A 14,380-nucleotide genomic window follows, 5' to 3' on the forward strand; every position below is an offset into this window, starting at 1 on the left:
TGGTCTGTAGTTCCCCAGGTCTTCCACCTTCCCCTTCTTGAAAATGGGGGTTATATTTCCCTTCTTCCAGTCCTCAGGAACTTCACCTGACTGCCACGATTTTTCAAATATGATGGGCAGTGGCTTAGCAACTTCATTCGCCAGCTCTTTCAGGACTTGCGGATGAATTTCATCAACCTGACTTATGCACGTTCAGGTTCTTAAGATGGCCTTGAACCTGATCCTCTCCTACAGTGGGCCTAAGGTCTTCATTCTCACAGTCCTCTCTGTGTTTACCTTCTAAGACTTGGGTGGTGTGGTCTGAGCATTTGCTAGTGAAGACTGAGGCAAAGAAGTCATTAAGAACCTCATCCTCCTCCAAATCCAGGGTAGCCAGTTCTCCTGATAGCTTCCGGAGAAGGCCCACGTTGTCCCTAGTCTGTCTTTTATTTGCTAGGTACCTATAGAAGCCTTTCCTGTTACCTTTTGCATCCTTTGCCAGATTTCATTCTAACTGGGCCTTAGCTTTCTTAACCTACTCCCTAGGTTCCCGGACAACATTCCTGTAATCTTCCCAGGCTGCCTGTCCTTGCTTCCACCTTCTGTAAGCTTCTTTTTTCCCTTTAAGTTTCCTCAGCAGCTCCTTATCCATCCATGGAGGTCTCCTGGCCCTCCTGCCGCACTTCTTTCTACGCGGGATGCAATACTACTGAGCATGTAGCAGGTGATCCTTGAATATCAACCAGCAGTCTTGTGCTCCCCTGCCCTCTAGGACTATATGCCATGGAACCTTACTAAGCAGGTTCCTGAAGAGGCCAAATTCTGCTCTCTTGAAGTCCAGGGCAGTGAGCTTGCTGCACACTTTTCTCACTGTCCTGAGGATCTCGAACTCAACCATCTCATGGTCTCTACAGCCAAGGCTGCCCTGGAGTGTCACATTTCCAACCAGCCCCTCCCTGTTGGTGAGCACGAGGTCAAGCATGGCACCTCTCCTTGTTGGTTCCTCTATTAGTCTTTCACGCAATCAAGGAACCTTCTGGATTGCTTGTGCCGGATGTCCTGTCCCTCCAACAGGTATCAGCATAGTTGAAGTCTCCCATGAGGACAAGGGCCTGCAAGCATGAGGCTGCTCCTATCTGTCTGTAGAGCGCTTCATCCACAGAGTCCTCTTGATCGGGTGGTCTATAGCAGATCCCCACAGTAATGTCCCCCATCGTTGTTGTCCCTTTGGCTCTGACCCAAAAGCTCTCTGTTGACTCCTCACCTATCCCCAGACAGAGTTCCATACTCTCCAGCCTATCACTCACATAAATAGCAACTCCCCTTCCCCATCTGCCTGGCCTGTCTTTTCTAAAGAGCCGGTAACCGTCCATTCCAACACTCCAGTCACAGGAATCATCCCACCATTTCTGTGGTGGTTTCTGTGATACCGATAACATTGTATCCCTGTAGCCTTGCACATATCTGTAATTCCTCTTGTTTGTTTCTCATACTATGGGTATTTTTATAGAGGCATCTGAGCCGGGCTCCAAATGAAGCCGACTCGATGGCTATAACAGCTGAAATCTCTCTACATCGCTCCAAGCACTTATTATAGGTGCCGGCAACTGACCGGGAGTGTTGGGATGGATCAATGCCCCCCTCCCCCAACACATCTAGTTTAAAGCTTTCTTGACCAGCCTGGCAAGTCTCCTACCAAAACAGCTCTTCCCTTTGTTAGACCGAGTTGGTCTAACTCAACCAACCTCTAGGAGACCTGGCCTCCCAAATTGAGTCCCATGTTCTAAATACCCAAACCCCTGACTATGGCACCACCATTCTAACCATTTATGAACCTGCCAAATGCACCTAGCTTTTTTAAGGTCCTTCTCTTTATCCTGGAGAATTGATGAAAAAACTGTCTGAGCTTCAGAGCCCCTAACCACCTCTCCCAGGGCTCTGTAGTCCTTCTTTATGTTCTCCAGGCTGCTGCTATCTGTATCACTAGCACCCTCATGGACCACTAGAAAGGGGTGATACTTGGCAATTTAGCTAAAAAGAAATATGTGTGTGTGTGTGTGTGTGTATAACTCTTCTTTTTGGGCCTGTAGTGTTAGAAATGTACATGTCACTGAGCTAGTAGCACCTGTACATTTGACCTGAACATCACTGGAGACTTGTAATGGTACCAGTGTCACTACGCTGTAGGGGTGTTTCACGGCTAGAGGTATTGCCTTCTGGTGTCACAGGGACACTATTAGAGTAGAAAATAAAATACCTGTGGCTAAAGATTTGCTGATTAGGAATGCAGGCATATGCTAGTAAAATCTGTATGAGGCATTTATGGTTTTATCTGTATAAATATGCTTGTTTGCATGATTGTTCTCTTTGTTACGAGGTTAAGCTTCATAAAACTTGTGTTGATATGCCTCAATATGTACCTCTTAGTTCAAGTAAACCTATATTTAACCCTGTTAGAGCTTTGACGGAAGAAACAACCACTTTCTTTTTACCTGAGACTTCTGTAGCTTCTCCTGGCAGATATGTGCGTGAAGTGTCCTCTATGACATTTCTGGCAGATACTTAATCCTTAGAAACGTTGAAAGCTGAATGCTGATGTCATAGTATGGTATATAGGGTTTACTAGACCAAACATTTTTTTACTGAATGACAGAGATGCTTATGTTATATTAATGTATGGTCTGGATACAATTCAGAGCTATGTGTGTGTGATTACAACAGACACGGTGGTTTTGATCTGTTATCTGCATGTTCAGCTGAAATGTTTTCTGATTGTATAGCAAATGATTATTTATGTGAATATAAAGTATGAATGGAGAGCTTAAGTTGTACTTGGTATATCTGTGTTTCTTACACTTTGTTATTTTTAATTTAAGGTTGCCTTTGCCTCCTGGAGCATTCTCAGGTCTTTGGGAAAATCAAGAAACATTCCAGAAGTTGTATTTCAAAAAATATCCAGTAAGAATTCTGAAATGAATTATATAAACCTTGCAGAACTGAATGACAGTAGGTTTAAACTAGATAGCAGTCAAACTGATCGTATCTTATTTTAATAGGAGATCTTTCTTTATCCATACTTTAAGCTTTTGGGAACACTGTGGTTGTTTTTTTTGGTTTTGTTGGTTCTGTTTTTTGGTTTTTATAGTTTTGTTTTGTTTTTTAAGCTCTGAAGCAGAATTAGTAAACCGCAAACTTCTGAACCTAAAAGTTGGTTTATGTCATTTGATTTAATAAAGGATACAAGCCGTGCAACATTAGACTAGCGTAGCTTCAAGTATACTGCTGCTGTTGACATGCAGTGCAGAAATACACACTTGTTCACTGTGAATACATGTGAGGCTTCTTACTGCTTTAGTTATGTTTCCTTGTTGGATGAACTATACAAGGACTGGCTTCCTCCTTTCCTTATAGAAATAGATTGGTCCTATGCAAATGTCCAAAATGGAAGGTTGGGTTCAATAAAAGTAAATAAATGGAGTAATCAGACAAATTATTTTTTGTGTACACTTGCATCATGATGAGGATATATGTTTGGATCCAGCAGACATGAATATCTTTAGGAACAATTTGACAACTGTCATTATATTGTAACAATTCCATTCTCCTTGTGTAGTTTCAGGCAACATCCTTTTCCAAGCTGTCAGGGATCAATGTAAGCGAAGTTGGAAAAAATCCTATTTATGTATTGTCTCCTGTTCTTTTTATCAAAGACTACACAACCATTCTGGGAAGGAAGGCACATGGTATACTCTAACATAAGAATAGTGAAAAATATTACAGAACTTAATCTTTTGGGCACAAAACCCATATTTAATTTGAAACAATAAGTTTTGTTTGTTTTTTTCATAGGAAATGATTAGATGTTCCTAGTACTAATTCTGAGTTTATATTTGGTTGTGTTGTGTTTAGGGATATTATGATACTATGGATGCAGGTTGTATGGATGAAGATGGCTATTTGTATGTCCTGTCTCGAGCCGATGATGTGATCAATGTTGCCGGACACAGGATTTCAGCAGGTGCAATTGAAGAGGTCAGCATTATCTGACAGTAAAATAGAAGAGTGAAAGATAAATAAAGTAAGCTGAGATTGAAAATCTCACAAAACCCTTTAATTTTCTTTCTGCTTTTTTTGATTGCATTTCCATTGGTACTTTTAGGCAAAACAGTAATTGTTTCAAGTCCTTCCTATTAGGGTGCTTTCCAGGACCATAATAAATTTAGTCAACGATAAGCAGTTTGTACTATGGGATTGGTAAGACAAGTATGATTTGACATTTGAAGGTGGAGTTAAGGGGCAATATGGTAGCATGGGAAGCATCCCTGTAAACTCTGATGACATATTTATTTGGGAATACATTAACATAATGTAGGGTCAATGTGCCAAGTAGTTTCATCACCTACTTAGGGGGAGAAACTTTTATTCCTAAAATAGAGTTTTAATTGTGTTTCTTTAAAGTGCTTGGTGTTGGTTGACTTCATGTAGACTCACATTCAATGCTTTTTCTTGATTTGAAGGGTCTCCTTCACAGTCTCTTGACAGCTGTTTTTCTCTTACTGCATGAGCAGTGCTAAATAACAATGAAAATTTCTGTAAAAAAAAAAAACCAACAACCCTGCTGTTAAATTGAAGGTCATTAATATAATACACATGCAACTAAAAAAGTTGAAAATAGTGCAGTTCATAAGAGTGTCTAAATTTGATATCATTGTTCCCTCACCTCTCTGGAACCACTATGATTGATTGCCAGTTACAATTTTCCCTGATTACATATCAAATGCTTATTCAGGGAGTATAGGAAAAGGTGTGCTGGGCTTGTACAAGGGAAAAATATGCTTTTAAGAACCCTGAATATAACTGTTCATGGATTCGAGAACTAATCTGTTAGTCATTTTTTGTATTATAGTGTCTATTAGTCTAGAGACTATTTTTAAAAAAAGACTAGAAAGCTTGAAAGAGAATAGAAGAAATTCTGATCACACAGACGTGAACAAATTCAGGTAAACATGGGCAATCCTTTGAAGATCAGTCAGCCAGGGAGCTGAACCAGCTGCTACCCTGACTCAGGTCTATGGAGACGCAACAGTGGCTTTCAGGCTGATTAAACCTCTTTCCTTGTGGAGTAATTTTTTTGTGTTGCTCTACTAAAGTGCAGCAGGGAGTCTCATCACACCCCTTACTGCTCTACTGCTCAGAGGCTGAGCTAGGCATTGTTTCTTCACTTCAGGCTGAATGTGAAACTAGTATACAAATGATGAATTGAATCACCTCCTCAGCTATATTACCTTTGTATCCTTCATCCCAAGCTCAGTTTCTTTATTTTCCTCCCTGCTACTTAGGTCTTTCCCATAGAAACAAAAAGTGTTTCATCACTACAAAATTCTGTAAGTTTTTCTATTCAGCTTTCAAAGAAAGTTGAAAAATGAGTGTTGTTAATGCATGCACAGCAAATTGCTAGTTAAATGGGAAAGCATTAACAAGACCACAATTAGCCCTTCAGTAAGATCAGTAAATACAGAATTAGAGTTTCACTGAACCACTGTCTAATGAAGTGATAGTCACCTTGTTGAACAAGTGTATTATCTGCATTTACATTATAGCTGCATTACAAGCTTAAAAAGTTTTTCTATGGTACTTTGACTAAGAATTTCAGCTTTATTGTGTTCCAAACAAATAGTTTATTTGTCTAAGTTATCTATTAGTGTCACTGGAGCTCCATTGCTACTGCAGTGCTGTAGGTGTTACTGTTTATATGGCTTGTGCACATCCCATTTAATTCATGTGAAAAATACAGTTTCAAAAGCTGTGCGTGTATGGTCATGCTTTTGTACTTTGATAGAGCATACCTCTACTTCAGAGCTAAGTGTTTCCCCTTTGCTTTTTTGTAGCATGAGACATTTCTACGACCATAGTTTGTGAAAGGAGTATAGCTTCTGTCAAAAAAAGTATGTGAGAAACACTTTGTGCAGGTTTATTTTCCTAAAAAGCTATTTGATGTGTGTGACCATAGCACAGAGAGACAGTTTCTCTTGCCTGTTTTGACTACAAATCAACTGTTTTGAGGATTGGTTATGGGAAACATTTTGAATTGGTCCTTCCACCATCAGTTTCACAAACAGCTCACACAAGAGCCTGCCTTTTGTTAATTGCAACAGCAATGATTCAGCTTTCCATTCCTCCTGCTTAAAAAAGAAAAAGCCTTTATTGTTAAAACTTCTTATAGTTAGTCTTCCTTTCAATTATCCCACTGCCTTTGATTTTGACAACACAGTATGTGAAGATCTGTTTTTAGCAAACACATCGTCTTTGTATGCACAGATAAACTAATATGCACAGTCGCATTACGTGGCCTCGGTGTGGCCTTGGTGTAGAGTCACATTAGGTCCTCTTTGTTGAGTACAGTAGACATGTTGAAAGCACCGTTGACAACAGGGTGCCCCCAGGGTCACAGATATTTAAATGAAAAGAGCCAGTTGCTTTGGAAGAGGGTTCACAACTGCTGGTATCTGAAGTCCAACTTTGTCCCAGACTTAGTGACACACATTTCAGTATGTACTGAGACATCTTGGTGATTTTTTCCTTGAAGTGAGAACCTCAGCTGGCTAATTGGAAAGAAAAGAGAATCTCTCACTTTTTTTCTTGAAAGATAATTTGAGATACTAGTGATACTGTCCATCACTTGTATAATTGTATAAATGTGTAGTAGAAAGGAGGTGACTCTGAATTAATTCCCTTTTTTTAATCTAAGGAGAGCAAGACATAATGTTTCTGAGAGAGTGAATGGAACTAGGCTGGCTACAAGCTGAGGCTGGGCCTGTATTTGGCTTTGGTTGGAACACTATGCCTTTGTGCAGCAAAGAATCAAAAAGATAGGAGTCAGAATGAACCACTATGATTTTATAGCCCTGTAGTTGGAGTGCTTCTGCGGTTTTGGTCCTTACCACTTAACTCCATGTTATTCATCATGTTAGACTACTGTTACTTGTTCCAGCAAAGATCTCAGTAACAAAACCAAAGATGTGATGCTCTCCCAAAGCTGTAAGTCACCTTTGCTTCGTTTTATATTTGTTTTGTACCGCCATACTTATTATTTATTATGTTTGTTTGAAAACTACATGTAAGTGTGAATGAAATTATACACATGTGCATCTGCAACATGTGCAGTTGGAATCCCAGAGTCTACTAAGTCCTTTTTGCTGTCAAAATGTAAGAAATAACTCTACTTTTTATGTCCATGCCTATGGATTTTTCTCACTGAAATACTCAGTTATTATTAGTTCTATTCAGTTTTGTTCTCTGTTCCACAGTGTATTCTCTTCCATCATGCTGTGGCTGACTGTGCTGTTGTGGGCCAGGAGGATCCTTTAAAAGGACATGTTCCTTTTGCATTGTGTGTACTGAGAGAAGGTGAGAGCTCACTGCTACTGATGTTACTTAGACCTGTGAAAGTATCAGAAAAGGTAAAGGACATGAACTTCTTCCCTAGGTATAAAGGCAGAAGAGGAAAAGATTTTGGAAGAGATTGTTGAACGAGTTCGAACTAACATTGGTCCAGTAGCAGCTTTTCAGAAGGGAGTGTTTGTGAAACAGCTGCCAAAAACGCGCTCTGGCAAGATCCCACGTTCAGCTCTTTCTGCACTTGTCAGTGGAAAGCCATATAAGGTAAGCTGGAGACATATACTTTAATGGTTAGGTGCGTGTGCACATCCAGACAGAACATCATGGTTTTGATTCTCTAGACCCTTCTGCAACTGGTCCATGATTTCAGGTACTACATTATATTTTGTTTCTACTGTAGCTTACCCAAAAGAGTCTCATGTTCCAGAGCTTTCCAGATACTTTTTTCTTGATTGCTTTTGAGAGCTAGATTTAGAAGATTCTCTGAATGAAATTCTGGTTTACTGTTGCAGGACAGCAATCTACTATCATGTGCTTCTGTATATTCTTCATTTTCAGATAACACCGACCATTGAAGATGCTAGCATGTTTAAACACATTGAAGAAGTGCTAAAGAAAAACTAAATGGGATAATTGTTGGTAACAAATGTGTCAGTTAATGAAGTATACAAAGAGACATTCTGTTAGGAAACACCACAATCTAAAAATTCCTAATGATCTGGGACTGAATTTTTTTGCTTTAGAAATATTACTGTGTTGTTTACCATATTGTCACAGCCAATGAAGCATACTAAAGTCTCTGCACATTGTCATTATATGCTGGATATTAAGTCTGCTAAGAATTGCAAATACAATTCATACACTTCTATAGCCTTAACATTTCAGTCCATTGTTGTATAATGTGACCAGTAACTTGAGTTTGTCTAAAATAGCTTATAAAAGGTAAGTCATGAACTGAGGACAGTAATAAATGGCAATTCTGATGTGAAATTATTACAGAGATAAATTGTCCTCTCTTGTAAATTATGTGCCTTTGTGGGCCTTGGGACTTGATGATCTTTAAGTTCCCTTCCAACTCAAACTGTTCTATGATTCTGTCTTTGAAATTTTTATAAATTTTAAAGTTTATTGCACTGATTTTTTTCCCTGTCTTTTTGCTATAAATTAGATTTCTGTAATTTTTGTACTCAATAAATTTCTGAAGTGTCTTTTTGTAGATTGATAGATAATTTCTGGCTTTCAAATCTGTGAAAATCTGGATTTGTCTGTAGTAATATTCAGTAAACCCCATGTATTCTAAATAAAGACAAGCATTTATCCTTTGCATTTTCTGATAATTTTGTTGTTGTGGTTTGTACCACTTGTAAGGATAACCAGAATATGCTTTTTCTGACATAATCAGATGTTTCAGGCTCACTGAGATATATGTAGCCAATACAGTTACTAGCCAGCCCATTCTTGACTTTATAGGCCATTTCAAAATACAGAGTTCTCAGCAAGCCTAGGGGCTGGAGGATACTCTCTCTGCATTCATTACTTCTCAATCTGCAAGTTTTTAATTGAACAATAAATGCAAAAATACCTTTAAAAATCTACATTCACAGGAAAGCTTAAAAGCAGCAAAGTTACTCAAACTTGGCAGTGCTTTCCAGAGGAAAAACTAGTAAGCAATATGGAAATTCAGATAAAAAAGAGGCTCCATACTTAGGTTAATATAAGGCAGAAATTAAGTCTAGACATATTTTGCTATGGCAGTGTCCTAAAAAGAGTCCAGAAATAGGTTAACTTCTGTTGGGTAGAGGTAAGGATGATAACCCTGTTAAGTGATAAAATAAACCAGCAGGCTGGTGTAGGAGCTAAAAGGGGATAGATAGCTAATTAACATGAGCAATACCCAGTGTTGCCTTGAGCCTGTTACTTTTTGTAGAGTCAATGAGCTCTACCAGTTACATAGGAAATTAATACAATTTCTGGGTGTTTTTTCACTGGAAACTGCATGCAACTGTTTTGAGCCAGGTCACACAGTTGTATAATAAACCAGCCAGGTTTGAGTCTGTGCTGTACTTGTTTTTTGCCGTATTATTGCAGAAGGTAGCCACCTTGCTTAGCTGTTTGATCTAGTTGAAAGTCCCAGTCCGAACAGAGAGTAGAAGCATTTAAAGACTGAGTAAGTGCTAATGATGCTTTATGGTAGATATGTTAACTATACAGATTAGTGATTTATATGTGGGAGTGATTTTGCTTCTCAGGGATGTCCTGATGACTTTCTTGAAATACCGCTTATATAAGTTGCAGTTAGTCGAACGTAGTGTTTTCTTACGGATGTGTTGGGGCTTTAATAGGAGGCCTATGCCAAATAATGGAGTGCCTTGCAGAGACACAGTATTTTTCAGTTTCACAATTCTACAACTCAGCAACTTACGCTGAACCAGGGCAAGAGAGAGATCTTGGGAGTTGTAACTGATGTGGGGTTTGGGGTGGGGTTTTCGTTGTGGTTGTTTTGTTTTGCTTTTAATTGGTGAGAGACCAATTAAAAGGTCTTGTCACAGAGATACCACGGTACATTCACGAGATGCATGGCCATTACTATTTTTTTTGCACAATAAAGGCTGAGATGTTAAGTTGCGAATATTTGCTGTAGTTATCCAGGCTGCAGCCATCAAGTCATAATTGTAGAAGCAGGGAAGCAGAGCTAATTAGTGAGAACACAAGTCCTCTAGTAAGGATGCTGCAGCAGGATGTAGGAGAAGAGAATTTAGTTCCTAGCTTATGTATAGTTTTCCCAATGACATCTCATGTTCCTGCACCAGTTTCTCCATCTGTAAGGAAAGGTAAGCCGTTTTCTAGTTTGGGGCTCTTTTGTTAAGGAAGAAAGACTTAATATCAGACTTAAAACTAACAGCAAGCAAACCACAACATTAGTAATGGAGATTTAAGAACTTACCTTTCTGGGGGGCTATTTGTTCATATTAATATTGACAAGAAACAGTTGTCTGTCCTCTGAACTGTTTGTGAAGAGCTTGAATAGTTAGCATTCTTAAAGTGTCTCTGGGAGAAACATACTTGTAATAACCTGTTTTGGTAGGAAGCATTTAAGATCAAGACTGGGATAGAAGAGAGGGGCAGTGTTGCCAGGTGTACTAATTCTGCTACCACCTTGCTAATGTGGAGGATTCCAGAAATGCCAAATGTTTCATTCATCAACTTTCAGGAAATCAGACAAAGACACACACCTTACTGCAGCAGTACAGTATGGAAAAACAGTTGTTTCACGGGCATTGCTTTTGTTTTCCAGAGGAGCCTTTTGCTCAGGAACTGCGACTGCAGAAAGAGAAAAGGAGCAGGAGTAGTTATTCTTGTGCATGGCTTAGGTGCTGCTGAGCAACCTGGTATGCCATGAAGGAAGAACAAGCCCATTCAACAAGTGGTAGGAGAGCACTGATTTTGGTGGTAGAGAGAAGCAGCATGTGGGTAGATTTTAATGGCCAGGGAGTTATTGAAACATGTCTGGGAGAGGCTGATGTAGTAATTACTCCCAGTGTACTGAAAGCGTTGCAGCCAACTAGACAACATTTAGCATAGCCACAATTCTTAGCGGTTGAGAGTACAGCTCTAGCTCACAGGAGTGTGGATAATGTGGGCTGCAAAAGAAATTCTTAAAATGGGAGCTGGTGAGTATATTTAAATGATACTACAACCACTGAAAATGGTGTTTGCATTGCTTTACTTTGTGACGTTCTGGATTTAAGTAATCTAAAAGAAGGTTGAGGGAAGAAAAGAGGGACCATCGGCAGCAATGCTGGTTAAGCCCAAAGAACTGTGTGTAAGGGAGCCATATCTTTATGTGTCCTAACCCAAGCCATGGTATCTCACCCATCAGCAAGTTCAGTGCTCCCTCTCGTGGCAGATTCTCACCTGTAGATCCATCATAACTTATACCTGTTAGTGGCAAAATGTGCTTATGCTTAGCTATGAGAAGTATCTGGCATCCAAACTATTTTAATGCTACTACGTACCAAGGTTAATAGACTTTAAACACAAATAGCACTGAATTCTTTTTTTATTGACATTGGGGGAGAAAAATCTTTCACCATCTGATTGACTGAAGTTTGCCAAATGAAAATAGACAAAACAAATGTTTATGTACGTGCAAACATTGCAGATTAAACTGCTAAAAGAAGTAACTAAAAGACAGGTCTTGAGCTAAGATCAAGCAGCAGAAAAATAGCAAATAGGTAAATGACTATTAAGTAGGTCTTACTTTGAAACTTCCCATTTAAACAAAGAATAAACAACAATAACACCACCAAATAAAGCCACAGCAGGTAATAGTTGCTCTTCTAAACTTTTATACACTATATATTAATCACTCTGTCTTTCAGTTATTTCCTCTGATAAAACTGACTTCTGTGAAGTCTCAGCAAGGCCATCTTGGCTAAAAGCGTAACATTAGACAGGAGCCTGTCTAATGCCCTGTTATAATGAAGAAATGGTGGGGTTTGGCTTCTCTTTTCTTTCTTTTTCTTTGTTGAATATATCTGGAAGTGAGAATCTGATTCTATGCAAATATTAAATTTATTTTTCCAATGCTGGCTGGTGTCTGAAGATCCTGGAACAAAAAGGTGGCTCTTGGTAAAGCAAGATTCTTCTTGGTCCACAGGTAACATAGAAGAAAGTTTTTGGTTTTTTGTATAAATCATGTTTTATTAAATTGCCTTTTTTTTTTTTTTTTTTTTTTTTGGGTAAGCAGTTCTGGGTTTATTTGTTGGTTTTTAAGAGGTGAACCTCTTAAAACAAATGGTTCTTCTCTATAGAGATCTAACATTTCCATTTTGTTTTTAGAGGTCCATTTTGGCTCCAGTTCCAGGTTACGTCATTCTTTTGTACATCATCAGAGGCAGGTATTCAGCTTTAAATATTGACAGATTTTCTCAGTAGGAACATGTTGAAGCTTCTAACTCTGCTAAACATATTCATTTGACTGTTACAATCCAAAAGCTGTAAAAATGGTGGAATGGAAAGATACAAACAGTATTATTGACACTGTATTGTCAAATGTTTGCACTGAGACCCCATGTACATAGATTTTATTTTTAAAAAATCATATTTATATCCATTTACATAAGACTTACACATTTTAAAAGAAATACATACACAGTAAATACGTAAATGTCTAGTATTTTACAATAAAACAGATGGAACAATGTAAAAATGAGTGGCTTCATTTGATAAACGCTTTGGATGTGCACTACTGCCAAATTTCTGATGACAGAGATGCTGAGAGGAAATGGGGAGGTTGTTTTGTTTTTCTTTTATTTTTGTAGTAATTCTTGTTTTAAACTAATCAGTACATGAAAGGAATATCGTATCTGTTTGTCTGATAAACCTTATGTGTTCTCTTCCCTATTACCCTGTTCTTGCAGAGAGTTTTAATGCTCTTTTTCCTAAGTAGTGGTAGTGCACTTCAGGTAAAGTAGAAGAAAGAGATGACATCTAAGGGATAAAAATAAACAAATGTTAATTAGTGAGATTCTTTGATTCCAATTTAGTCTAGGATGCAATGACACCAGAAAATGCTATAGTTCTAAGCTATTGCATGTTTTAGTAAAACATGGATTTTGAGTATCCAAGGGAGACATGCATTTGTTGTTTCATCTTAGATCTGTAACATAAATCTATTAATAATGCACTTTAATCTTTTACTAATGTATGCTGATTTTTGTCCTAGATCAAAACAGATGCCTGCTTGTTTTCATTTTACAGTTGTTTTCTTGTTTTGATTCATCACTGGATCTGGAGACCTTTGCCTGTTTGGTACAGGATGGAACACACATTTTAAGTGTGTAGACCTTGCTGACGTACTCTGATTCTCCTTGTTCACTGCAGCTTGACAGCATTTACCTTTTTGACCCTGACTGTTTCTTTGCTATGGACCAGCTGTTTCCAGATGACCATTCACATCTTTTTGGAACTCTTCTTCTCTGTCTTTACAAGTCCTCTTTGGAACCCCTCATTGATAAAGTACATCATTGATTTTGCCAAATCCCTTTTGACATTTCATTAGAATAAAAATGAAACTAGTGTGTTCTATTGCCTCAGCCTATGGCAGTGAAACTGTCCTGGCTGAGCCTTCTGACTTGGTGGTGACAAGTATTTTGTTAGAGAAAAGTGTTGGGAAAGCTTAGACCTTGTGACTGCCAAATCCACTGGCTGTGTAATGGCATTGCAGATGCTCAGCTGGGTAAGATGAAGCCACCATGCAGAAAGCTTGACCCGTCCAATGTGCTTTATGGTAAACTTCTTTGCAAGATAAAATGACCAGGCACCATCAGTCTTAAATGTTGTTACATTTCTGATTTGAGAGTGCACTCAAACTGGGCTGCGTGGAGTATGCTCAGGCAACTGTTTTGAGAATGTCAGTTTATGGTTTCTGGCAGCTTGTCATGGTGGTTTCAGCAAATGTTTACACACATATCTGAAATGCAACTTGAAAGCATATGAACTGGACCCAGCTGTTGTGAAGAAACATCATAAGACACTGTAAGGTTGTACCCAGTTGGTGGTGTTGGTATACAGTTTTGAAATAGGAGTCTTTGACATTATTTTTAAGAAAGGTGAGTAGCAGAATGAAAGATCTTCAGCCTGCTGAGATCACAGGCCATCTCATTTGTTCCATGTGCAACCCGTTTGCAGCTCTCTTTTCAGTCTGCTCTTCCTATGCATATTCCCTTTTACTATATTAAAACTTGTCTTATATTGTATAGTGTCATAGCTCATCCAGCTATCCATCCCCTCTGCTTCTTAGTTAGAATCAGTTCCTGATTCTATGCGTGCAGGTAGTTAAGTCACCAGAGTAACACAACTACTGACAACTAGGCAAGGTGTTAAAAGCCTGGGTCTCAGTTTGACCTTAATCTGGAAAATTTCAGGAGGCATGTTGTAATGAATAATCTTTTCTTTTGTCCCAGTATCAATCAGTTCCTTCCATGAAGAAATTGTTAGG

The 14,380-nt window shown here is 38.7% G+C and overlaps 2 protein-coding genes across 2 annotated transcripts in view; one reads left to right on the plus strand and one right to left on the minus strand.

Annotated features, from left to right (window-relative positions):
• LOC104407756 (acyl-CoA synthetase short-chain family member 3, mitochondrial-like) overlaps positions 1-8,001 on the plus strand; it is a gene marked incomplete at its 5' end in the record, with an annotated part of 19,028 nt that extends 11,027 nt beyond the window's left edge. Inside the window, 5 exons of the mRNA XM_010017127.1 lie at positions 2,856-2,937; positions 3,889-4,011; positions 7,287-7,386; positions 7,466-7,641; positions 7,936-8,001. Of these exons, the coding sequence (XP_010015429.1) occupies positions 2,856-2,937; positions 3,889-4,011; positions 7,287-7,386; positions 7,466-7,641; positions 7,936-8,001 (547 nt within the window). The remainder of the gene's footprint in view (positions 1-2,855; positions 2,938-3,888; positions 4,012-7,286; positions 7,387-7,465; positions 7,642-7,935) is intronic.
• Positions 8,002-12,119: 4,118 nt separating this feature from the next.
• The window catches only part of PPFIA2 (protein tyrosine phosphatase, receptor type, f polypeptide (PTPRF), interacting protein (liprin), alpha 2), a 66,103-nt gene continuing 63,842 nt past the window's right edge, over positions 12,120-14,380 (minus strand). Inside the window, exon 25 of the mRNA XM_010017126.1 lies at positions 12,120-12,870. The gene's annotated coding sequence lies outside the window, so the exon portion shown is untranslated. The remainder of the gene's footprint in view (positions 12,871-14,380) is intronic.

Source organism: Nestor notabilis, unplaced genomic scaffold (genome assembly GCF_000696875.1).
Source record: "Nestor notabilis isolate BGI_N333 unplaced genomic scaffold, ASM69687v1 scaffold1116, whole genome shotgun sequence".
Taxonomy (NCBI): Eukaryota; Metazoa; Chordata; class Aves; order Psittaciformes; family Psittacidae; genus Nestor; species Nestor notabilis.